Source organism: Rousettus aegyptiacus, unplaced genomic scaffold (assembly GCF_014176215.1).
Source record: "Rousettus aegyptiacus isolate mRouAeg1 unplaced genomic scaffold, mRouAeg1.p scaffold_m13_p_7, whole genome shotgun sequence".
Classification (NCBI taxonomy): Eukaryota; Metazoa; Chordata; class Mammalia; order Chiroptera; family Pteropodidae; genus Rousettus; species Rousettus aegyptiacus.
The window spans coordinates 1,068,981-1,094,139 of record NW_023416310.1 but is presented as its reverse complement, the minus strand read 5'-3'; the positions used below and the strand labels follow the sequence as shown (position 1 = coordinate 1,094,139).

The following is a 25,159-nucleotide window of genomic DNA, read 5'->3' as shown; positions in this document are numbered from 1 at the left end:
GGCTGCAGAGGGCCTCCGTGCCAACTCGAGCACACACTTCAGTGGCCGTTCCCCAGGCAACGGTGTCACACAGCCAGCTGGCTCTGTCCCCGAGCCCATCAAGGCGCACCCCCGCCAGGAGCCGGCTCGGCGGCCTCGGCCCACGGCTGTCTGCGGCTCCGATGGGGGGGGCCAGTGCAGTTGAGTTTCAAGGTTAAACGCGAGGGAATGAACCAGATGACTGTGTAGACAGGGACCACAACGTGGGGTGTGTTTGGATGTGCATGTGGCGGGGGAAATGCCGGGCTAGTGGGAGCCTGTGGGGTTCGATGTTTGCTGCAGACAAAAGGCCGACCCGATCCCCTCACCCCGTCTAGAGCTGCCCTGAGCCAGGGCCAGGGCTGTGGGCGCGGCATGGCGGTGCCGGGCGGGCTGGCCGCCCCACCAGGGCCGCGCAGGGAGAGGTGCCCCAGCCTGGCGCGGAGGACGAGAGCGGGCTGGGCGCGTGGGCCGTGTGACGGCTGCCCACACGAACGCAGCGCGGGGCTCCAAGGACCGTGCTGTCTGCGGGGTTCGCCCCGGAGTTCCCGTGCCTTCCGAAGTCAACTCGGGGACGGCCCCCTTCGGTGACGCTGTGCCCGCTGGCGCTCGCTGGCTGTCTTTTCTGCATGTCGAATTTGAAATGCACGTTTTCAGGTGTCGAGGAATTTGAACTTGGACCCCCCCCCCCCCCCGACGCCAACCCCGTTCAGTTCCAGCCAATCACTGGGGTGCTATGTGGCACGAATCCGGGCTCCCCACGCCGCGCGTGTGAAATTGCGTGGTATGGATCAGATCGGCTTCTCAGCCTGGCGCGTCAGCCGTGACATAGGGGCTCTCTGCCGACAGGCCGGGTGACCACCCAGCACCCTGAGCTGTGTCCCAGCTCACTGCTGTCATGGACAGTAACACATGGGCACCCCATTTCCACCTCATCTCATCTCAGAAGCCCCAGCAGGCAGCTGGCGGTCCCCGCCTCACAGCTGGGGAGACTGAGGCTCCGAGCAGCCGTGGGGTTCAGCCCACACTGCCTCCTTGGGCTCTAACGTGAGGCTGTTCCCACCTCTCCCCAGTATTTACTGAAGAAAATGCATTTTTACATATAAATCGTGTTGATCAGCTTTTTTTATAGGAATGTGTTGATATTTCATCCTGGGCCAAAATATTAGGAAGCTAAACACATTAGTCAGCAAATCTTTCAATTATCAAATAAGCATGAGGTTTTGGGGGGCAGGTTAATTTCTGATGTGGCTGGTGTCAGAGCCGTTTATAATGGTGATTTGAAAAGTCCGTCTCCAGGCGAAGTGCCACGTTTGCCCAAGGTGACTCGCCGATTTCTGCATTTTAAGGAGACCGTGGGTGGGTCATCATCTGGAAAGCCAGCCCCTGGATGTCAGGAGAGTGTCCCCACTTCCTTGTGGGACCGCAGGCGAGTGGCTGCGTGCAGGGTGGGGGTGCTCAGGGCGCTGAGGTGGGCTCGCAGTCCTGCCTCTGTCTGCGCCCCTGGGACTCCCCGGCCCGCCGGGGATTGGGTTAGAGATGGGACGACCGCTCAGGTGGCCAGGAGCTGGCCCTGCTGGAGGACAGTGTCTGCCACCTCCCCGTGATGCGAAGGGACCGCCTGGTGGACCAGCCAGGCCAAGCTGCAGGGGCAGCAGGAGAGGAGGCCTGGGCCTGGCCGTCGCCGGCCGGCTCCCTGCCAGGGTGCCGGTGGCAGTGGGTGGGGGGGAGGAGCCCAGGGACCGGGACTCTGGGCGTCTCCGGAGCCCCTGCTGGCTCCTGCTGACGAGCGGTGGTGTGGGGAGGTTCGCAGCAGCACCCCCAGTGCCCGTGGGCAGTGTGGGGCCCCGGGTCTGAGGACGTCCGCGGGGCCTCGGGGACAGGCCGGCGGAGCCTGGGCAGCGGTCGGGCCACGCGACGTCCAGTTACGGTGCAAACGTCTCTGGGGGTCCAGGAGAGCGTGGGACGGCCGAGTGGCGGCTGGGGCTCGGGGAGGGCGCTGGCCCTGTGCCCCTCGGTGCGCCTCCCCGACGTCCCCTTCCTGAGCCAGGGCGAGGGCGAGGACGTGCCGCGGCCGGGCCGCTCCCAGGCAGGGCCCCACCGGCGGGCCGCCGGCCGGGCAGGGCGCCGCGCTGGAGCCCCGTGGTCGGCGTGCCGTGCACTGCCACTGAAAGTTGGGCATCCTTGCGGCGAAGACACCCCAACACGTTCCAGGTGGCTGGACGCTCGGGAGCATTCATGTGCAGGCTGAGGCCCTGGGGTCCCCGGCCGAACCCCCCTTCCTGTGGGCCCCCGCGGCGCGCTGTGCTGAGCCCTGCTACGTGTCCGGCTGTGTGCCGCCCAGGTCTGCGGATGGGGTCGGGGTGCATGGCGTGCGGCCGGCAGGGGACTTCAGTGTAGGGCTTTCCAGCTACGACCGCAGGGTGGCTGGTCCCCGTATACTCCCTTAGGGCTCAGCGGTGGTGTGGGGTGGGGACCTGGGGGCGCACACCGAGTTGGAGAAGGTGCGGTGTGGCCCGCTGGACCGCAGACAAAGTCGCAGCTGGCCCGGTGGGAGCCGGTCTGCAGCTGCTGGGCCGACAGGGCCTGCCCCCCCCACCCGAGTTCCGGCCAGGAAGCCTGGGGCCTGGGGCAGGGTCTTGCAAGGCCTGCAGGGGGAGCCAGAGTCCCAGCCTGGTTTCAAGGCCCTGGAGCGGGGCCGGCGCTGCCTGGAGAGGGCTGTGGAAAGGGGGTCACCGGCGGCGATAGCGGGTCACAGAAGTTTGGGGGTCCCGGGCCCATTCGGGGCCGAGCTCCTCGAGCAGTCTCCGAGCATCGCACTCGGACCCCATGGCGGGCTCCTGCAGTGTCCCCCCCAGAGCCCTGGACTGAGCCGGCCGGCACGGCGGGGTGCTGGAGGGGCCCGCGGCGTTCCCCGCCTGCAGCTGCGTCGGGTCGTGTGGGCCGCGCGGCCTCTTCCTTGTGCTCGTCCTTGTTTGCTTCTGCGCCTCTTCAGAATGCAAAGCCGTTCTCAGCTCGCGGGCCACTTAGACGCAGGCAGCGGCGCCCGCCCCGGCCGAGATGCTGGTGGAAAGCCGAGAGCGCGTGCGGGCTTGCCGGGGCGGGGAGCTGTCGTCCCTGCCGGGGACAGGGCCTGGCTGCTGGGGGCCCTTCCCGACGGGCACTGCGAACGGAAATGCTGGGTCAGTATCTGGGGCTCTGAAGCCAGGGGCTGAGCCTTCTGCCCCTGTAACGACGGCACGGCTCAGAGGGCAGCGCGCGTCCCCTGCCCGACGGATCCGCCGGCCTCCTGACACCCGCCTGCTGCACAGGCCCACCAGCGAGGCAGCGGGGAGCTGCGACAGCCAGCGCCGGTCAGGACCTCGGTGGCGACCGGCTCTCCACCCCGCAGGGCGGCCACGCTGCCTCTGGTCCCCGCCTCCCCGTGGCTCCCATCTCCGTCCTCCCTGTCGTGGGCGGCTCTGCAGTGCGTGGGGTGGGAGCCCTGCGGGGACCGGCCAGGGCCGAGTGTCTGCACGTTGGGAGCTGGGGGCGTGCCGGCCCTGCCGCTGCACGGTGCATGCTGGACGGGCGACGTGGCGAGCCCCAGACAGCGTCCGTTCCCCAGGTCCGGCACTCGCCCCCCTACCGGCACAGCCACCTTGCCATGGTGACTCCCTTAACCATGCACTGCCAGAGCACGTGGGCGGGCAGGCGTGGACAGCACTGCTCCCGTCCGCCTCGTCTCTGGGTATCACCCCCCCCATCCCATCCAGCCGTTGCAGTTGGGGAGCCTGTCCCCGCGAAGCATCGCCTGCCAGGACCCTCCGCTTCCCCGGGGACAGGGCGCCACACTGGCGTGGGGAGGTGGAGGCGGGTTGGGGCCTTGCCCTGGGGGCAGCCTCTGTCCCATGTTCCCTCTCCGTGGTCCACGCCGGGTCACTAGTCTCGGCGCTGCCCAGGGCATCTGAAAGGCCGTGTGCAGAAGCGTTTCAGGCGCAGCCCCTGGCTTGCTGGCGTGCCCACCTCAGCCCGCCTGGATCGGGATGGCCCTGTGGACCTGGGCTCCGCCTCGTCTCCCCCGAGCTGGCTGAGCCTGCACCAGACTGCCAGCCACAGCCTGTAGAAACAGCCCGCAGCTCCGCCCTGCACCCTGCGCTGCGGCCCTCCGGCCCCAGCCAGGGCCCGTGAGGCCCGTAGGGAGCCGCCGGGGCTCACTCAGGCTCCGATCTCCTCCAGGGCCCCTGAGCTGAGCAGGGCAGCCCCTCACCACAGCTCACCTGCCGTGCGCCCCTGCCTCTCTGTCCACCTGCCCCCAAATCCCTTAACCTCACTGAGCATCGTTAGCACTTGTGTTACATGCGAAAAACAGACAGTGGCCCCAGACGGGCCTTAAAGACCCAAATCCGGGACGTCTCAGGAAGCGAAGGGCTGTCGTCCGAGGCAGGAGTTTTCCCTTCCCCCCGACTCTGGCCTGCTGAGCCGAGGATTGTGAGGTGGGCACACGGGCGCCCGCGCTGGGCCTCTGTGCCTGGCCTGTGGAATGAAGGCATGAGGCCGCGGCCCCGACAGCCATGCGAGGGCAGGGGCCGAGCCGCGCCCAGGTGACCTGGGGGCAGCCCTGCCCTCTGGGGGCTCCCAGTCCTGCCAGCAGGAGCGGGGTGCCAGCCGGGAGCCCACAGGACCTGACTCTGGGAGAGCTTTGAAGACGATCAAAGAAGAATGCCTCGCTGGTGGTTACAGCATTTTCCTGCTGAAGATCAGGTTTTCCCTCTTAAAAGCGCCTCGTCCCTTTGATAGCTGCTGGGCGCGTGTCGGACGCTCTGCTGACATCCCGCAGACTCGCGAGAGCGGCACGATGATTTGCATATCTCGGTGGGCGCACCTCCAGCCTTGCCTGCTCAGTGCTGTTTACCTTCAATTGCGCCGGCCCGGAGGGTCTGGAGAGGCCGGCGGACGCCTACCGTATTCCCCGGGCCTGCAGCGCACCCCTCATGCAGCCGCCCCGCAGCCTGTGCATCGCGGGGCTGGGGCGGCCTCCGCGCACGTGGCTGACACTTGCCAGTCTCCCTCAGGGCGATTGCTGGCCCTTACGTTGTCAGTCGGGGACTTTGGACTCACCTTCCACGCACCAGATTTTCAAATTACGTTCTGGAAAGAAAATTTTAAAATCTTTTCAGAAAATCCGAATCAATTTTTCGTACACTAGAAATTTTGTTAAGCGCCTTTCCTTTCATTTAGCAGAAACGTACTTGTTGGCTACGTCTCGTAAGGGAGCCTAGTGCGGCTTTATTTTTGTATTCCGTGCGCTTGCCCGTTGCTGGCAGGGTGGACGCTTCTGTCGCTGCAGTTGTCACCTGTCCGGACCCAGCCTGCCAGGGGGAGTCCCGGTGGCCTCGCCGTCTCGTGGCCTGTCCCTCGTTCGCCAGCCCTGGGGAGTCTTCATTCACTGGTTATTCGGGTCATCCAGGAGGTCACTGCACCCGCGATGTCCTCGTGCGGTGGGCTGTGGACATTCTAGGGGCCGCGCGCCCCCGAGCGAGCATGGGGCCAGACATGTGTCACAGGGACCCCACACAGGGGTGTGCGTCCAGGGTTCCAGAACGTAGAAACGAGGGTGTCCTCCCCCCGCTCCCCTCGTAGCTTCCTGGGCGCCGTCGTTTTTGCCTGTGTCAGAAGGGCCCTGATGATCAGTGTCCGGTGCTCCTGACTCGCGTCCCCCTGACTGGAGGCCCCTCTGCCAGCCCCTTCGCGGATCCAGTCCGCCTCCCACGCCGAGCCCAGCCGTCGGGAACGGAGCCTGGCGCTCGGCCCTGCCCGCCCGCCCCCCGCCGCCTTGACTGCAGTCTCCCTCTTTGCCGGGCGCTGTGTCCTCTCTCAGTCACCAGCTTCCGCCTCGTCGTCCAGAGCAGACGCTGCCTGGCCGGCCTTCCCTTCCGTGACCCCCGATTGCGTCTACGTCCTGGGCCGTGTCCGTGTCTGACTCAGCTGCAGGACCCCGGGGCCGAGGTTGGCCAGCGCGCGAGCGCGCGGGGCGGGGCCGGTGGTTCTCAGCATCAGCACAGTGGCGGCGTCCGCCCTGCGGGCTCTGCGGCGTGGCTGGAGGCCGGCCGGCCCCCGCTGGTGTCCTGGGCTCGGTTCCCAGTGCCGCGAGCACCTCCCCGTGGAACGCGCCCCCCGCAGCAGCAGAGGTGTCCGCGGTCCGGGCGGGCTGTGCGGGCGCGTTCAGGTCTCTGCCTGCTTCACTCCTGCTCGCATCCGGCTGGCGAAGCCAGCGCCGCGGCCCGCCCCGGAGCCGAGCGCCAGAGGACGTGCGTGGCCTGCGGCCATGCGGGCTGCAGACTCGTGGCGAGGGTGCAGACGCGCAGGGCCGGGAGCGCGGGAGCGGGGCCGTTCCCACGCGGCCCTGTCGCCGGGCTTTGAGATGGAGCTTACTTACTGAAAGTAAAAGGTTGATAAAAAGAAGGAAAGCTGTAAGCCGAAGCGTCGTGCTGGGCGGGCGCCAGCGCCCCAGGCCCCAGCGGAGCAGGCCCGAGCCCCGGCCGCCTGCCGAGGGCCATTGCGTCCGCTGTGCCCGCCGTGGGCTGGCACAGACTCGAGCGGGGTGAGGCGTCGGGACGTCTGGCAGGGTGGGGGGCCCCCTTCATCCCGCTCCTTGTCCAGGTCTCCGTGAGTCCGTCGGGACGCAGGTGCGCGCCGGGCCGCCTGCCCGCCCCCAGCACCCCGCCTGCTGGCGCCCGTCCCCTTCCTTGGCCGGCACCCGGGCCTCGCTGGTCCTGATGTGGCTGCTGCCCCCGACCTCACGGACCGTCAGCGGGCCTGAGCGCCGGCGTCAGAGGGCGGACCCCGAGCGGTCGCCCAGCTCGTCGTGGACAAGCCGCGCTCCGTGCAGCCTCTCCCGGGAGCGGGGCGAGGGCCATCTGCTCCGTGACCGCGCGGCCCGGAGCCCGCGCGCGGCCCGCTCGCTCGGCGTCCCCGCCAGGGCTCGGCATCGCTGCGCTTCTTGAAATTACATTTTAGCCATTCTGGCGGGTGTGTAACGCGTCTCGTTCTGGTTTTATTTTGCGTTTCTCCTGTCACTTCTGGTGTTGAGATCTTTTCCAGTGCGCATCGGCCATCACGTGTGTTCTGTTTTGGACTGTCTGATTCAGTCATCTGTCCGTTTTTTAAAAATCGGGTTATTTGTCGTGTTATTAAGGTCTTTGTCCTGGGTGCAAGCCCTTTGTCAGGCATGTGTATGAGGATTGTTTTCTCCCAGCCTTGCTTCATTTCTCACAGCACCTCCCCAGGAGCCGATGTTTGTAATTTCGAGGAAGTCCGATGTCCTTCGGGGAGCCTCAGCCCTTGGCTTTAGAGCAGCCCCTGTCGTCAGCCCCCCTCCTGCGGGCGGCGGCTTCCTTCCTGTGCGGCAGCCTTTGCCGGCCCCAGGCTCGAGGGCGTCTGCGTGTCCGGGAAAGGCTTGTGGTCTTTCATCTGCGGCCTCTGATCCGGAGTTTATCTGGAATCATGTTTCTGAGCATGTTGTGAGGTAGAATACAAGTTCGTTTCTTTCGTAGGGAGGTACCATTCTTCCAGGATCTTTTGCTGGAAAAAACCTCCCTTTGTCCACTCCAGCACAGTGGCGTTTTTGTTGTCGACTAGGTGACCATCTCCGTTTTCTTCTGGGTTGTTTACCCGTGTACCAGATCGGTAAACCGCCCACTTTCGTCATTCTCCAGGGCCGCCTCGGCGCTCTGGGTTCTCACCACATTTCAGGATTCCAGAGCGTGTTGCTGACTTCTGAGCTCTGCCTGCAGCTCTCGACGGGGCGGCGAGGCTGCGGTCCGCGGCCGTGGCGCACCGTCCCCTCCGGGTCGTCACCCCTCTCGGCGGTGTTCTGTCACCTCGCCGCGCACAGGCCGTGCCCCTCTGCGGTGTCGGGCACTGTTGGATGCTTGGCTTTTTAATGTGATCGTTAATACTTTTTCGAATTTCACTTTCTAATTTTGTTTTGTTGATCTATAACACCAAACTGATTTTTATACGTCACCTTTGTGTTCAGCAGTTTCATTAAGTTTCCGTTTTATTCCTGATAGGATAGTGTAGATTTTCTCAAATTTTCCACACGCATAACCACTGGCAAGTAATTGTACTGTTGTGTTTTTTTCCTTGCCATACCGAACTAGTTAAGGTCACTAGTGTAGTGTTGACTAGAAGCGGTAACACGGAGCGTTCTCGTTTCCTGCCTTTTCTCAAGGGCAGAGTGTGTGGTAACTCACCTCGACGATTATGGCTGCCGGGTGGACAGGCAGTTTCAGGGAAGGCGGTGTCTTCCTGGCACCTGAGCGGAATTCTCCGAAGCAGGAGTTTGTTCCCCAGGGACCCCGCCCCTTGTCATCCCTCCCGTGCGCTCCCTATTTTTACTGTCCCACGCCCTTTGTCATTTCGTACATTTCATCCGTTTCGCCGCGCAGCCACAGTTTATTTCTCGTGTTATTAGTCCCACCGCTTTTTAGACCAGACGTTCCCTTTTTGCCATCTGGGGAGATGAGTGCGCTCTGCGCCTCTGCCGGGCGGCTGTCTCAGGCATTCGTCTCTTCTTCCCAGCTCAGAGTTGCCAGCCCTGTCTTCGGTTAGTCTCATATTTTCAGGACACCATTGCCAATCTCAGAAGCTCTACAAAAAGACTGTGTAATTGAAAATTTCAGCAACATGAATTTCTCACGTAGACAGAAACCATTATGCACGACACCTGCACAGGTAAAACGGTGTCAGCGTCAAGTGTGTACGTGTGACGTCTGTGGCTCTTCTGTGAGCTGTGGTCCCGTGTCCTTTCAGACCCAGTGAGGTCTGCGAGGTGAGCGCGGAGTCTGGCATCAGGACGACGTGGTGGAAATGCTGGTCCTGCTGCTGCTCGCCTGCTCACGGCCGGTAACGGTGGTGACGTCGCTGCCCGGGAAGCCAGGCCCTTTGCTCGCTGTGCTCACTGCTGCGTCTCGTGCTTGCTTAGTGGGCATTCGGGTCGAAGGACCATTGTAGCTAAAAGGTGGGCCGTTCCGAGCGTCATGCGCGGCCCTTCAGTCCCCCTTACCTTACGCACAGGAAGCCGTCCTCTCCAGGCCGCCTTCCTTGTTCCACGGTTACTTTATCTTCTCGACGTGATGTCAGCTGATGCCTACGGGCTGAAACTTCTGGCGTCACGCCATGCAGTAGAGGCCGCTTTAAAAGCGGGGCCGCTTAGCACGTGCGCGGCTTGGACCTGAAGGGAAGGCAGATTTTCAAAGGATTTATGTTTAGGAACTTATGATTGCTTTTTAATCACATAATGTTAAATCCAATTATTTTTGTCTCATTTTTTATTTTATGGAAAATTTCTCTAGAGGAGCAGAGATCTGGAGCGAGGCACGTGCCCAGAAAGCAAGTGACCCCAGCCTTTCTTGTCTAAGTCAGTCTCTGTCCAGAGCTGCTTCTCAGGGTGCTCTGAGAACGAGCAGATTCAGGAGCGTCGGAAAGCCGAGGGCTCAGGGCCCCGGGAGGGCTCGCTGAGCAGCGCCGGCAGGCGCGCGTGGCGGCCGTCGTGGCTCGCAGGAGCCGCTGCGCGCAGGCGGCACGTGGCAGGCGGTGCAGTGGATGGCGTCGCCGTCAGGCGTGGGCTGCTCCCTGCCCGGGAGCCTCAGTCTGCGCGCCTGTCGGCCACACACTCGTCACCTCTGCGGACGGGCTCCAGTAGCCCATGGGCCCTGTTCACGGACAACGCGCTCAGGGTGCTCAGGGTGCTCAGTGCGCATGCCGGGCGCCCTCGCGAAGCCTGGGCAGAAGCCCAGGACCCGAGCTGCATGCCTGGTCATTGGGCCCCCTCCCCTGACGTCACTTGAGCTCTGGTTTTTGAAGAACTTTTGAGGAATAACAGAAGGAAGTCAGTTTGGAGGAATGTAATTTTTTTCTGGAACAGACTGATGGTTTTGCACCCAGAGAAAGCGGGTTTAGCGCCCGCCGTGTGTTTCTGTCTGCTGACCCCGGGCCCCTGCCCTTCTGCCCCGCCTCTCCCGGCAGAGTGGAGTGGGGTGCCGGGTGGCCCTGGGAGGGGGCAGGGTGCTGGTGTCCCTGGGAGGGGGGGCGGGGTGCTGGGAGGCCCTGGGAGGGAGGGGGCGGGGTGCGGCGGCCCTGGGAGGGGGCGGGGTGCTGGGAGGCCCTGGGAGGGAGGGGGCGGGGTGCTGGGAGGCCCTGGGAGGGAGTGGGCGGGGTGCGGCGGCCCTGGGAGGCGCTGGCCGCCGCGTGGCCACGCGTGCGCTCTGCTGACACCGCCCTCTGTCGCACAGCCTTGGACGGCAAGGTCCTGACCTGCGCAGCCGTGTGGAAGATGCCGCAGGAGTCGGAGCCGGGCAGCCATGAGTCCCCCGACGACGCGGCCAGCGCTGCGCACAGCCTGGAGCTGCTCTGCCACCTGGACGGCGCGGCGCACGGCAGCACCGCCTGGTAGGTCCTGCGCGGCCCGTCCACCGGGCCGCCGGCGGGCCCACGGGCCGAACCTCTCCTTCCGCGGAGCGGATGCTGCCAGCGCTCGCTCCCCGTGCGGCCCAGTCCCGGGCGCTTCCCGGGACGGCCCTGCGCCGGTGCCCTGCTGCAGGCGCCGCGAAGGGGCCCGTGCCCGGGTGCGTGGGGGCCGCCGGCGCCGCTGCTTTAACTCGCGGGCGCGCGTTGATTTGCTTGTTCCTTCTTCTGTGGGCTGAACGTGGCCGTGCCGTGCGCCTGTCCTGCTGAGCCGCGAGCCCTCCGCGGCGCCGGCCCCGCGTGTCACGTGCAGCCCGGGGCCATGCCTCAGGGCTCCCTGGCCTTTGCTGCCGTGTTGTGATGGAGGACTTGCCGTGCCCATGTGGTCCCCAGGACCCTCAGGACACTCGCCGCTGTCTGAAGGCGCCGAAGCCTTGGCAGACGCGAGGGGCGGTGCTTTGTGGGCGGCGTGGAGCGTGCGGTCGCTCTGGGTGCTCGTGTGACTGCAGTAATTGCTGTCTTGATGTGGTAACACTCGGGTATGTGTGTCTGCGTGCGTGTGTGTGCACATGTGCGTGAGAGAGCCTCCTCGGAAGAGTCAATTCTGTCTTAGCCAGTTCTACCGATTTAACAAACTTAACCCAACAGATCTTTGCCAAGCACCTGCTGGGCATTGACTCCAGGGAGGCCAAGGTGGGTGAAGGGACCTGACCTCGGGGGTCCCCTCCTCTCTGGGTGACGACGCCATAAACATCTCATGGAGAGACGAGGCAGGCGGGGACCTGCTCCGAAGTCGTTGTACTGTGTGCCCTGGGCCCCCGAGGAAGGAGTAATTAATTTTTACTAGGGGAGTTGCAGAGGGATTCGCTTAGGAGGTGACATTTACAGCTGGGACCGATCTGGTTTCCACCATCACTGGCGGGGCTGGAGCAGAGCCGTAGACCAGCGCGGTTACAGCGCTGTGTTCTCAGGCGGCCACCAGGCCGGTGGCCAGCCCTTCTCACAGGTGTCACACCCCGTCCTGCAGTGTGAGGGCCGCAGGGGACGGGACCTACAGCCTCCGGAGGAGCGGCCTCGGCGGCCACGGGTGAAGCACATCTGTAAATGACTGCACCACGAGGGGCCTCGCGTTTCAGGAGCAGCCGCAGTGCCCCAGCACGGGCCTGGCCCTCCCTCACCCCAGCACGGTCCACACTCGCGGGGGAGGCGGCCGTGAGTGGCGGCGGGTGCGCAGTCTGTGCTGGGACAGGCTGGGCCGTCCTGGTGGCCTCAGGGGTAAGGGCAGCCCCAGCCAGAGGAGATGTTCAGCCCTGAAGAGGTGCCAGTGGAGAAGGCCGTGGACGCCACCTGCCAGACGCCCGCCCACCGTGACCCCAGCACAGGGACGAGCCATTTCACCGCAGCGACTCGTCTTCCAGCTCCAGCCCTGGGCTTGGGTGGGACAGCCCTCCACCTGCGTGGGGTCGCTGGGTTCCGCGGGACCATGGCACCTTGGCTCAGGCCCTGCGAGCCTCCCCCTTCACCCCCCCCACCCGTTTACACCAAGAGCCGCGGCGCCGAGGCTGTGTGGGGCTCTGCTCTAGACACCGCCACTCGCGCATGCGCCCTGCTGCCCGCCATAGTGGTCACGTCTCATCGGTCTCTCCAGAGGCCGGTCCACCGTCCATGTGCGCCCCATCTCCCAGGCCCTGGGACCCCGTTCATGGGGGACTTGGGGCCTTGCAGCTCTGCGGCCGCCCGTGGACGCGGTTCGGCAGGCTCAGGCCCACTCCCCCCCCCCCAACCTCGCTTTTCTGTTCCTCGCAGTCACCCTTGTCAGCGTTTAACGTTTAGTGTGACGTTCAGACTTTGCTTCGTGAGAAACCAAGACCCATCATTAAAATCTTTGTCTCTAAGAAGGAACACGAGTTATTTTCTAAAGCAGAGCGATAGCACCTCTCGTGTCTCGTAGCCTTTCGTTTATGCTTCTTTTTGGATTTTGTCATTTTCTTTTTGAGATATGAAATGTTACTTCGACAGCTACGTGAAATTCGGTTGATTGTTTTCTCCGATGACGTCACTGAGAAGCACAGGCTTTATCTCAGAGAGCGACGTGCCTTGGCCCGGACGAGACCAGAACGAGGGGACTGGGGAGCCAGTGTCCCGAAGGAGACCCTGCCGCACCCCCTCCCCTCCCACTCTGGGATGAGGCTGGGCCACCGCAGCCCCTTCTGCCGAGCCACAGATGCCACAGGTGCGGTGCCCCTGGCTGTGCCTGGGGACGGGGGACCCTGCCGGTCAGCCTCGGGTCTTGCCGGCACAGTGCTGGGCTGTGGTGGTCACCGTGCGTTCCACAGCAGGTAGTCCTTCCACAGCAGGGGGTGAGGATGTGCCCAGCTTGCAAGTGGGAAGCTTACGAATCAGCCCGAACTCATTGCCCCTAATATAGGGCGATGGACTGCATTTATGGCCCCCACTCCCTTTTCGTAGGTCAAGACCCTAATCTCCAACGTGTTTGGGGAGGTAGAGCCCACGTGACGGGGCCGAGGCGCCCCGTAGACGGGACAGGAGGGCCCCCTCCCTCTGCGCTCCACCAGGTGAGGACAGGCGAGGAGGTGGTGGCTGCGATCCGGGAGGGGGCCTCGCCAGACCCCGCCCGCGCCGACACCGGCCTCGGCTGTGAGGACTCAGTGTCTCCGTCCGGCTCTCAGCCCACACGGCGCTCTGTGTGGCGGCAGAGCTGCGACAGGCAGCGTCCAGCAGACGTGTGCGCCCGGCCTGGCTGAGCCGCGGCTGCCTTCTCCGACTGTTCCCTCTCGGCTTTCCTTGTCACTCGTCTGGACACCACATGCGTTTCCCTGCGAGGACAGGCCGAGGGGAGCGTGGTCCTCCCGCGCCGACGCATCCGCAGGACCAGAGCTGCTGCTCCCTGAGTGGAGCAGGAGCCGCGGGTTTGGGGCTGAGTCCCCTGGCCCTGCTCCTAGCTACCTTGCTCAGTCCTGCTTACGGGACGTCGTGCGCGCCGCGTCGTCACGCTGCAGAGGCGCCCACGGACGTGCGCGCCGCGTCGTCACGCTGCAGAGGCGCCCACGGACGTGCGCGCCGCGTCGTCACGCTGCAGAGGCGCCCACGGGACGTCGTGCGCGCCGCGTCGTCACGCTGCAGAGGCGCCCACGGACGTGCGCGCCGCGTCGTCACTGCTGCAGAGGCGCCCACGGACGTGCGCGCCGCGTCGTCACGCTGCAGAGGCGCCCACGGACGTGCGCGCCGCGTCGTCACGCTGCAGAGGCGCCCACGGACGTGCGCGCCGCGTCGTCACGCTGCAGAGGCGCCCACGGGACGTCGTGCGCGCCGCGTCGTCACTGCTGCAGAGGCGCCCACGGGACGTCGTGCGCGCCGCGTCGTCACTGCTGCAGAGGCGCCCACGGGACGTCGTGCGCGCCGCGTCGTCACTGCTGCAGAGGCGCCCACGGGACGTCGTGCGCGCCGCGTCGTCACTGCTGCAGAGGCGCCCACGGACGTGCGCGCTGCGTCGTCACTGCTGCAGAGGCGCCCACGGACGTGCGCGCTGCGTCGTCACTGCTGCAGAGGCGCCCACGGACGTGCGCGCCGCGTCGTCACTGCTGCAGAGGCGCCCACGGGACGTGCGCGCTGCGTCGTCACTGCTGCAGAGGCGCCCACGGACGTGCGCGCCGCGTCGTCACTGCTGCAGAGGCGCCCACGGGACGTGCGCGCTGCGTCGTCATGCTGCAGAGGCGCAGTGAGCACTCTGCGGCAGGAGCCTGAGCCGCGGTCCCAGTGCTGCGACCTTCCCGTGCTCCCCTTGAACGGTCAACGAGAAAGGATTGCGGTAACGCTGTGATCGCGAGTGCTCAGTTCCATCGATGGCGTCGGGAAGGCGGCAGGCGGGCGCGGCCAGGGTGCCCCCGTCAGCGGCGGCGTGCCCGCCCGTCTGCGGAGGAGACGGCGGGACCTGCCCCAGCAGCTTCGGCGACGCACGTGTTCGCGGAAGTGAAACGACACTCTCCTCTTTAGAAGCACGTTGAGAATGTCACCAGGAAAGACAAATTCACGCCTGTGAGCAGACCGCACCGCCGTGACCCCTGTGGCTTCATCCTGGGCGGTGCGCGTTCTGGTCTTTGATAGCCGTTCGCACGCGCACCGTGCCAGGCAGGGTGGCTGCAGCTGCGGATAATCGGGAGCCGGCTTGAGTTGGCTGGAATGCAGGAAACGGCCTGACGCCGCGGTGGGCGTCTCCGCTGGGCTTGTCAGGGCCACGGACCCCCCGCTCGGCCCGCGGCTCCGCCTCGCGTCCGCCAGCGCCTCGCGCATAGCGGTTCGTGAGGTGACTGCTGCGAGGGGCGTGGCCGCCTGGCCCCAGATCGACGTCTGTGCCTCCTGAAGGCCCAGCCCCCGCCGGCCCCTTCATCGCTCCTGGCCGGCATCGGTCAGCTCTCCGGCCGGGGAGGGAGGACGCACCGGCCGCCAGTGTCCAGCCAGCTGGGCTGCCGTAGCCACACCGTAGGCCGGGGCCAGACCGGCAGCAGCATTCACCTCGCAGTTCTGGACGCTGGAGGCTCGCAGTCAGCATTCCCGCATGGCAGGCCCAGGGAGGGCGGCGGCAGCCGCTCCCTGTGCGCTCAGCGGCGGGCAGTGCCTGGGCTGGGGGCGAGGACCCTCTCATCTCTGGTGTCACTCCGGCCGTCAGGGTTCCCCCCATCACGACCTCCTCCAACCTGGTCACCCCAATGGCAGCCTGCCGTTCGGGTGGCCTGGGGGAAGGACACAGGCGGTCTGTCCCCAGCAGAGGGGACAGGGCCAGCGCTGGGTGACCCAGCAGGGCTGTGGTGAACACTGCTTCATGCAGGACGGGGAAGCTCTTAGCCATGGGCTTGGGGTCGTCAGCGTCCGTGTTAACAACACCTGACACTTCCCCTGTCACAGTGTCGCGTGGGAGCCCACGGGAGACGGGAAGAGAGTCATCTCGCTCGCGGACAACCACCTGCTGCTGTGGGATCTGCAGGAGAGCTCCAGCCAGGCCGTGGTGAGCAGTCAGCATGGTTTTTGTTTTGCTGAATTTTTTAAATTGAATCTTTTGGCCGAATTCAGAATATAGGTTTTGATTTGTATATGTTTAGAATTTTGACGTTAATTGTGAAATGATGAATGAACGGGTTAACTATTTGTCAAAGAATTGAGTGATTGGCTCCTTGTGAAAGTCACTCAGGATTGGGCCTCTGGCCGTGTACAGGTGTGACATAGAACCCAAAAGTTGACAAAACTACCTCCGTTTTGCCATCATTCGTCCAAAGGAGGCAGGGGATATCAATGTTTCAAGTACATTGTCTTTTTAACGAATGGGATTCACAGTCTGACTGGGGACAGCATCTTGTGAGCAAGTGTTTTCGTGGTGTTGACCAGCTTGTTTGAAGATGCCGAGTGAGTTGTGGGAGCAGCATTCGGCTGTGACCGGCGACCTGCAGCCCGTTCCCTGTCAGCTCCCCGGTGCACCCAGTCCTGGGGTTGAACCGCACCTCCCCCCCCACCCCCATCAGCTGAGTCTGTGAGCGTGGTATGGGGCCCCGGGCCCGCACGGTGGCTGTCCCTCGCCCGTCGAGAGCCCACCGCCACCTCCCGCGTCTGGTCCTGGGAGCAGGTGTAGGCGGGTGTGCATGGGCGCTGAGCCGGGACCCCGTTTCTGGCCTGGCCGCCCCTGCGGGCCTGCTTGGTGCTTGGCACTGACTCTGCCACCAGCTTTGCGTGGAGTAAATATTCTGCTGGTTGGGGTTCGTATTTTCTCATTTCATACCTTAAAAATTCCTCTTTGAAATGTGATTCTTACGTGTGCTCATGATTCCCACATGTCTGTTTAAGTCAAAGTCACGACTTTAGAGAAGCATGAAGCGGTGAGTGCGGTGCCCGTGCTCGGGGCGTCGGGGCGCGCCGGGCTGTGCCCCCTGGAGCTGCCACCCTCCTGGGCTCCTCACAGCGGTGATGGCCCTTTGCCCCCTCCCCCGCGTGAGCAATGCTTGTCCTCAGTCGGCTGGACTTTTTAACATAAAGTGTTGGTTAAGGTTTTAAAATTCCTCGCGGTCAGAGAGCATCTCATAGCCTTTGGTGTGAAGTTAAGTCGGCTTGTTTTTGTAGCACATAAGTAACATTTAAGGAAAAACAATAACTATTTTTATTATAATAAAAACACGTATTTTTGTATTATGGAGTACAATGTACATGTCACCCAAAGTTTTAGGAAAGAAACAGTCCTGTGGCCCCGCAGGCCTGGGCAGAGCCACTTGTGAGCCCCCCCTGTGGTGGGGGGACTCGACGGCCCTGGGTGGCGGCCGGCCCAGGCCTCACTGGTCCTCACACAGGCGTGAGCAGGGTGTCCCCAGGACCCCACACTGACAGTCAGGAAAGGGGAAGGAGTTTCCTGTTGAAGGGCCGGCCCCCTGCAGGCTTGGAGGAGCGTTGGGGCTCGGGGCGGGGGAGAGCCAGCCTCTGGGCTGAGGAGGTGCCGAGTGCAACCCGAGCATGTCCCTGCGCGGGTCAGTGGCTCGCAGGCCCCCGCCCCCGCCGGCGGCTGTCCCGCGATCAGGCCGTGCGCACGTCTCCAGACCCTGCGATGACTCTGGCGGGTGATTAATCTGTAACTTATTTTCTACAGAGACCAATTTGGTTTTCTCCCCCTTTTATCCGCTGTCAGCAGTTCTGTCAATGTCACTTTGTGACCCTCCGCTGCGGCGTTTAATGCCGAAACCCTCCTATCGATCCCGGCCGTCTTCGCCCGGCTCCTCGGGTTTTTTTTTTTATTGTTTGAGGATATTGCCTTCTGTGGTGAATCTAATCTCGCGCTCACTGCATCATTACCCTTTGCAATTAAATTGGCGGTTCTTCGCCATTTGTAATCGTTAGCAGGAGCCCAGGGGCGGCCCAGAGGGGCGGGTCCGCAGGGTCCTGGTCCCCATGCAGGCGGCGGGGGGTGGGGGGGGGTCCTTGTTTCCATTTGCGCTCATTCATCCCAAGGTCCCAGCACCTTTCACCGGCTGTGGAAATAAATAGCTCCTTTCAAGGTGCAGCGAGCGGCAGAGCCACAGAGGAACGTGGCCCGGAGGATCGGCGCCCACCCCTCTCCCGAGGCGGCCTGCTCGCCCCCCGCCCCGCCCCAGGTGCTTAGCCAGGAAGAGCTCTTGGGAGGAGGACAGTGGGCTGAGGGACACACATGCATTTAGAAATGCCCTGATCCCAGTTTTGACCCGGGGAGGGAGGGTCAAATGCCCGTGTGCGGGGCGGGGGGGGGCGCCAGGGGAGGCAGGACCGTGACCTGTGCTGAGGTCTGTGTGCTCCGCCTGGGAACGAGGCACGTGTTTCTTGCTTGGGGACAAAGGCGGAGCGTGGTGGGGGTTTCGTGGCCCTGTCCCCCTCCTCAGGCAGGTGGGTCACCCTCCCCCTCATGCTCGCCGCCCTCATTTCCCCGAGTCTCCTAAGTGCCGAGGACCTGGTTGCTGTGCGCGCCGCGCCCTCCGCAGCTCCTGCTGAGCTGTCTCCACGTCTCCGCCTTTGTCCCCGGGGAACCACCCAGGGCCCCGGGCCGTCCGCGCGGGCCCCTTGGGCGTTGACGGAGAGTCTCGTCCAGGTCTCTGTTAAGCTCGACCTCCAGACTTGCCCATGGCCGCGCAGCTCACGCATCGGAGTGACCAAAGGGGCACAGCGGGCACGTGACCGAGGCGAGTCCCTGCCCTTTGCACGTTAGTCTGTGAGGCAGGGGCTGGACCAGCCACGTGGCCCGCCGAGAGTGCCCGGCAGGCGTGAGGCCCTGGCCTCGTGGCCACGGCCGACCCGCCCGCACAGCCGCGCTGTGGCCTGCTCTGCCCTTCTCGGAACATGTGGACATCGTTCTGGTTTCCGCCTCCGCGCTGGGCCACCGACCCGCCACCCTTGGCTGCCGCGTTCCAGGCCCGGCTCAGCCACGCTGCTCCCTGGGGGCCTCCCTGTTCTCCAGCACTTGGTCCTCGCCACATCCCCAGACGCTGAGACAGTGACTGCTTCTCTGTCTCGTTCTGTCGTCGCCAGGCCTGGCGCAGTGCCCTCGCGAGGCGGGATGCGCGGTACGTGTTTCTTGTGTGGAACAGAGGCCACCCCTTACCTTTCTGTGGACGGAGGTTGGTGGGTCACACTTGATCTGTATGGCGACAGAGCAGATGTTTTAACTGTGGTGTCACAGAACAAGAGCCCCAGCTTTTCCGAGGGAGTGTGCTTCCTTGGGTGTGGGGAGGAGGTGGGCGGGCAGGGGGCTTGGCCGGGGCAGCGGCAGGCCTCCTGTGCACCTGGGGCGGGGGGCCTGGGAGCAGAGTCAGCTCGCATTCCGCGGGGAGCCCTGGGGACAGCGTCCACAAGCCTCCTCGGAGATGGCCATCACTGTTTTGGCACCACAGGGCGCTGCCGTCTCTCTGCCCAGCACCCACCTGCCAGACACAGCCCGCTGCCCCACCTTCCCCATGACCTCAGGCCTCTCAGGCCTGGCAGAGGGGTCACGAGCAGGCAGGGGCCGTAGCCAGGCTGTGACGTGCTGGGACTAGAGACTCGTCCACATGACGTGCTAGATCGGTGAGGCTGGAAGGCAGACTTGTTTAGAGAAAGATGTTCTGGGACGGGTCGAGAGAGGGCCTGAGCGCGTCTCCCGCGGGCCTGGTCAGCGCGTCCTGGGCGGGGCCGTCCCCGCGGTGGCTCCTGCAATCACAGAGGTTCTCTCTGAGAAGTCTTTAAAAACGTCGCCCTCACCGTGTTTCCTAACAAGCCCAGGCTCCTTGGCGAGGATGTGGGGTTCCCCTCCCAGGCTTGCAGGCGAGTCCTCTTGCGCTCGCTCCATCTCGAGTCGGGGCGCTCCCGTGGCCCGCTAACGCGCTGAGGTGGGGCCGCGAGGCCAGCACAGTGACAGGGCCCGCGCACGGCCCCAGCCACAGCCCGACCCCCCCTCAGCCTCGTGAGAGCCGTGGCCGGCCTGCCCTAGCGAGGCTGGTGTCAGGGTAACGTGACGAGGTGACCGGCTCGCATGCCCTGGGGGCGTGGGCAGAGGGCCCCCTGTGCCTCTGCGAGGCCCTGCGGGTGGACAGTCGGCCCCCAGTCGAAACAGCAGTGTGGCTAGTGAGACGCCCCCGCGCGTCACCCCTGGGTGGGAGGGGATGAGGTTAGTGGGGAGCTCGCCCCCCACGGCCCCCTGACCTCCAAGCTTCTGCTTCTGCCCAGGGCTTGCCCGGGGTGTCTCAGGAGGTCTCTGTCGTTGCTGTTGGGGTTTGAGTGACGCCCGTGTTGGCAGATTCAGGGCCCTTAGGACGGAGGAGGGGCACGGGCCAAGGACATGCTTGTGTCCGGAGCCGGCCGGGCGGCCCCCACGCGCCCTGCGTCTGCGGGGACAGCCCGATGTCGCGACTCTGCGTTGTTCCCTGGAGTCTGAGCACGTGGCCTGTAATCCACCCTCCTGAGCCCTGTGGAACCGGGGGGCTCCCGCGGGGCTCGGGTTTCGTGTCCCGGGTGAGGCACGGCGAGTGCAGGGACCTCCTCACGGCCGCTGTTGCTCTGCTTCTCCCTCCGGAAAGCTGGCCGGCTCGGCGTCGCTGGAGGGCAGGGGCCAGCTGAAGTTCACCTCGGGCCGGTGGAGCCCACACCACAGCTGCACCCAGGTGGCCACGGCGAGCGACACCGCCATCCGCGGCTGGGACACGCGCACCATGAGGTCAGTGACGGGCGCCCGGGCCGTGCCGGTTCCGAGTCAGGCTCTCGGGGCCCGCGGCTCGTCTGTCTGCGTCTCGCGTGTGGGGACTCCTCCCGTTCTGCTTCCCGCCCAGACGCGAGCTGGGCTGTCTGCGGCCGTGGACCGCCATTGCTCCGTGGCTGTTCAGTGCTCCGGGGGTGTGGCCCTCGGCAGGGGGCGTGGCCCCGGCAGGGGGCGTGGCCCGCGGCAGGGGGCGTGGCCCGCGGCAGTGGGGGTTTAGGATGAGGATTATGGTCAGGCTTCCTGACGCCGCACGGGGAGCTGGTGCCCGCCAGCGCAGCCTCGGTGGCCAGCGGCCACACGTCAATAGCCTCTGCCCCGGTCGAGTCAGCGGGGCCGTCTGCTGCCATTTCTGTGCCTTCGAGACCGTCGTCACCTATCGGGTGATCAGCTTGTCACTTCAGTCATTATGCGCAGCAGCCAGCAGTTCCTACGGCATAAATCAGAGCAGCGTTTCTGCTCCAGGTGTGGCGTGATAGGGGAAGGAGTGATGGGGAGCACATCTGTTGCCGTGGCAACGGGAGCTGTGCCAGCCTTTGATCCCTCAGCACAGCGTAGTTTATCACTAAGCTGCAAAGACGGTGTCACGAAATAACGTGTGTTGCCTTCGGGGTGGGGCACAGCTTCAAGTTTAGCTCCAGGGGCCTCAGCCTCGAGGGGCTGGTGAGCGAGCGGCCACCACGGCCAGGGAGCGTGGACGCCCATCGTCCTTCAAAGGGCGTGAAGACGGTCAGCGTCTGAAGGCGAGAAGCTGCGAGGCCGACAGTACACACCCCGACCACGCATGATGGGTGTGGCTTTGGGGGCGCCGCCGCGCAGTTCCCGCCTGTGTCGCGTCACCGCTTAGGGACGAGGAGCAGCTACGGGGACACGCGGCCCCTCCCACTGGCCGTTATGTCTTCTGCGCACAGCTCTGGTTTATAGTGAGCCAGGGTGCGTTTCACGTTTGTTCTGGAATGTACTGCGCTTTTGTATTAAAATTTCCTCTACCAGGGTGTGCAGTAACCCCCTAGAAAATCCTCGGCACGCGACTCCCCACACAGCTGAGGCGGTTAGCATTACGCATCTGCCTGTTTCACTTGGAAGATCTTAAGGTTTAGGGTGTCTTATTTTAGGAAAAAATATTAACATCTTGGAAAGATACAGGATATAGAAACTGGTTCAAGGCTTAAAGTGATTTGAGGCTGGAAAATCCAACATGGGGGAAAAGATGATGGGGTGAGTTTGTCCACCCTGGGGACCAGAGAAATGTGGGGTACGGGGTGAGTTTATCCACCCTGGGGAGCAGAGAAACGTGGGGACAGCGACAGGGAGCGGGGCTGCCAGCCGTCGCTGTCCCCACGGAAGCTGGGAGAGTGAGGCGGCCGCGCACTCACTCCAGGCCGGGAGCGAGTGGCAGCCCGGCCGCGCAAAGCTGGTTTGGGCCGCGGGCCTGGCGGAGTGGGCTGCGCCGGGCGCCCTGCCCGCCCCTGGGTCTGTGGCGTCAGAGGGGCGTGGCAGGCCCTGCAGGTCGCAGCCTGGAGCAGCGTGCATTGCGCGAGACACACGTGCCCACCCGCGTCCCCTGCATGCAGGCGAGTGGGCCGCAGTGGGCCCGGCGAAGGCGTCCACGGGGGTGGGAGTGGGTGGCAGACAAGCCGCGCGGCAGACGTGCCCCCTGGCTGTCCTCGGCGGCCCCCGCTCTCAGGACCAGCGCTGCGTCCTGCCTGCCCCGGCCCCTCGTCCTCCCCTTTCCTTTTCACTGCACCCTTCCCGACGCTTGTCTGCTGTCCCACCCAGAAGCCCATCTCTGCGCCTCCGTGGCTGTCACAGTCTCTCTGGCCCACGCTCCTTCTCAAGGGAACGTGTCACCTCCGTAGCCTGCGGAGGATCACGGACAAGGAGCGGCGGCAGCCTGCAGCTCCGCGCTCGAGGCGGCTCCTGCGTCGGCAGCCGCTCCCGGCGCCTGGCCGGCCCGGCGGAGTGGGGGGCCCGGGCCCGGCTCCCGTCGCCCACGCCCCGCCCCGCGCGGCCCTCTCTGCCTCAGCCAGGTTTACTGCATCGAGAACGCCCACGGGCAGCTGGTGCGGGACGTGGACTTCAACCCCAACAAGCAGTACTACCTGGCGAGCTGCGGGGACGACTGCAAGGTGAAGTTCTGGGACACGCGCAGCCCCGCCGCGCCCGTGAGGACCCTGGAGGAGCACTCGCACTGGTACCCGCCCCGCGGGCAGCCGGGGGGGCCGCGCCCTTCGTGCCGCGGGGACGCGTTCAGTCAACCCAGTTTTGCGTTTTCTAAAGAAACACTAATTCCAGATGTGAATGTTTGTGATTTATAAACATAAAAGGAAGGAAAACATTAGACTCCCCCTTCTCAAAACAGTGCCAGTTCAAATGCACCGAAACGAATGTGCGCAGATGCCCACGTGGCTGTGTGCGGTGTGGGGCCGTCCCAGGGTTCGGTTCAGTCAGTCAGTGGCATCCGTGCAGTGGGGACCCTGCCGCTGTGACAGGGACTGAGGAGTGGCCGTGTGGACAGACACGGACAGCCTGAGAGGCCCGTTCCTCCTGAAGCGTCTGCACGCCGCTCCGGCGCTTTTGCTGAGCCAGGGAGAGAGCAGGTCGCAGCATAGTGCGCATAGGACGAGCCAGTTTCCATTAAAATGAAGCACGTGTGCTCGCTGTCTTGTGTACCTGATTGCGTGTGTGCATGTTTTTCTGTGTGCAGGATTTATGTGCATGCTTATGCACATGCATGCGTATACGTGGGTGCATGCTTATGTGTGCATCTGTATGCGTGTGTGCATGCAGAGGAAATGCCTAGAGGCGTCTGGGCCAAGCTGCTGTCAGGAGCCCTCGCTCAGGCAGGGGGCACGTCCCAGGAGAGCTGACTGTAGTCTTCTTCTGAGTTCTTTGAATTACCAGAAGCTACATCAGAAAATTTAAAATCAGAAAGTTTAAAAATCCAGATGCTTGTGTGTGACAGATTCAGTGAGTGGCCATAATTGCTGCTGTCCGAGCAGAAACGCCTGTCCTCCGGGCCTCCACGTGCGGGCTGTCGGGTGCTCTCCACGGCCCTGTGGGCTGGCAGCCGCCCAGCGTGGTGGGCGCTCAGTACTGCAGGTTTGGGCGTGTGCGGGCGAAGGGGCCCAGCGACCCCGACCTGGCGCCCACCTGCCCTGCACTACTGCTCCAGGGCAGGGCCCGGGGTTCGGTTCCGGGTCACGGTGGTTTCTAGTCCGCGTTTTCAGGGTTTTAGGGGGCCTGTGCGCAGTGTTGGGCAGGCAGCCTTCCTGGCCCGAGCCTTGGGCCCCCATTGGGCCTGTCTGTTGGGGTTTAGGAGGGGGCTTCAGGAGCATGCGCTCAGCCCGTCCTGTGCTGGACGCCGCCCCGGTCGGTGTGCCTTGGGGCGGGTACCTGGCGGTCCCCAGGGCGCAGCCCAGCGGTGTGTCCCCTGCCTCCCAGGGTGTGGAGCGTCCGCTACAACCACTCGCACGACCAGCTCGTCCTCACGGGCAGCAGCGACAGCAGGGTCACGCTCTCCAACATGGTGTCCATCTCCTCCGAGCCCTTCGGCCACCTGGTGGACGACGACGACCTGAGTGACCAGGAGGAGCGCCGTCCGGAGGAGAAGTAAGTGGCCGGGGCTGTGGGCACTTCCTTTCCTGCAGCCGGCGCGGCCTGCGGCCCTGGGCGTGTGGCGTCAGCCCCCCGGGCGGGTCCGGCGGGGACCGAAGGGCGCGCTGAGTCGCCGTCTCTCAGCGCCAGCGGCGACGATGACGAGAACCAGGGCGTCGCGGTGGTGGCAGTCGTCATCGGTGACCCTCTTTGCTGCCGCGGCTGTTAGTGTGCGCTTCAGAGTTGCGGGCTGTGTGGCCCCTCGGGCCGGGGCGGGGCGGGGCGGTGGGCCGCCCTCCCGCCCCCAACACTGGCCGGGTCCCCAGGACGCTGCGAGGCGCGGGGCGCCGTGGGCGACTTCAGAGACGCGCCGTCTCGGCCTGCGCTGTCCAGAGCTGCCTCCCAGCATCGACCGCACGTCGGGGCGCACGCCTGTGAGACATGTGCGGGTCTGGGGGCTCGGGGTGCGTGCAGGTCGGACTCCGCGTCCTGCGCAGTGGGGCGCCCGTCCCTTGTCGGGGCTGCGGCTTCTCTGCGTTGTGGGGGGGGGGGCACGTGCTTCGTCAGCCATGCGGCGTGAAGCAGACCCCTGCTTCTGGGGCGCTTTGTCCGTGGGGGGCGTGAGCACAGTGCGTGCAGGACCCCAGAGGTCACGCCCTGGACTCTGGAGGCGGAGGTTCTCGAGTCGACGTTTGAGCCGTGCAGTCAGTAGCCGTGGGGCCTGCGCCTTCCCGCCGCGGCTGTGGGAGTTCCTCCCCCGCGGCCGGAGCGTGGCCGGGAGCTGCCGACGGGGGACGCACCGCGCTCAGGGCGTCCTCCACAGGGCGACCCGCGACGTGCCCGTGTCCCGGCCCCGCTGCGGGTCTGTTCGGACGCGAGGGGCACAGCCTGGGACACACCTGTGCTCAGCGCAGCGATCGCCGTCGCGCAGCCGGCCCGGGCGCCCGGCGTGCCCTCTGCTCGTGGCCACGCAGGAGTCCGCGCCCGTCTCTGCGGGGGGCGCTGGTCGGCCCCTCAGCCGACATCTGCAGGCCTCACGGGCAGCTCGCCGTCCGCGCAGTGGCCTCAGGGCACGTGAGGCAGGGAGCACGTGTGGCTGGCGGTCCTGCCCGGAGCGAGGCCACCAACGCCCGGTGCCCCCATGACCTCCCGCAGCCCCGCTGCTGCGGTCTGTCCCCGGGCTTATTAAATTCCGATCAGAATTCCCCGAGAGGATGTCGTGCGGTGTTTCTGATGGCAGCCAGCGGCCGCGCAGGCCCCCTCCTGGGAGGCGGGGCCGTGACCGTGTGTTTGGGCTGCGCTCGGGGCTCCACGCCGGGTCAGGGCACAACAGCTTCTTCCCGAAGA

The 25,159-nt window shown here is 64.8% G+C and overlaps 2 protein-coding genes across 4 annotated transcripts in view; both read left to right on the top strand.

The window, feature by feature from the left end:
- EIPR1 (EARP complex and GARP complex interacting protein 1) overlaps positions 1-25,159 on the top strand; it is a 58,647-nt gene that overhangs the window by 32,405 nt on the left and 1,083 nt on the right. For 2 of the 3 annotated variants that reach the window (XM_016155836.2, XM_036224558.1), the window contains exons 4-8: positions 10,296-10,452; positions 15,391-15,490; positions 20,040-20,176; positions 22,242-22,409; positions 23,660-23,827. In XM_016155836.2, coding sequence (XP_016011322.2) covers positions 10,296-10,452; positions 15,391-15,490; positions 20,040-20,176; positions 22,242-22,409; positions 23,660-23,827 — 730 coding nt within the window. Of the gene's footprint in view, positions 1-10,295; positions 10,453-14,377; positions 14,524-15,390; positions 15,491-20,039; positions 20,177-22,241; positions 22,410-23,659; positions 23,828-25,159 lie in introns of those variants that run through there. The other variant, XM_036224557.1, reaches the window with a different exon arrangement.
- On the top strand, positions 10,615-14,338 carry LOC118605236. Its single transcript, XM_036224559.1, has 2 exons — positions 10,615-12,700; positions 12,937-14,338. Exon 2 carries the CDS (start codon positions 13,295-13,297, stop codon positions 14,306-14,308), a length of 1,014 nt encoding a protein of 337 aa, XP_036080452.1. The 5' UTR covers positions 10,615-12,700; positions 12,937-13,294; the 3' UTR covers positions 14,309-14,338.

Bases quoted from the DNA above. Each gene is read 5' to 3' on its own strand.
- LOC118605236 (XM_036224559.1), top strand. From the start codon at position 13,295: ATGCGTTTCCCTGCGAGGACAGGCCGAGGGGAGCGTGGTCCTCCCGCG.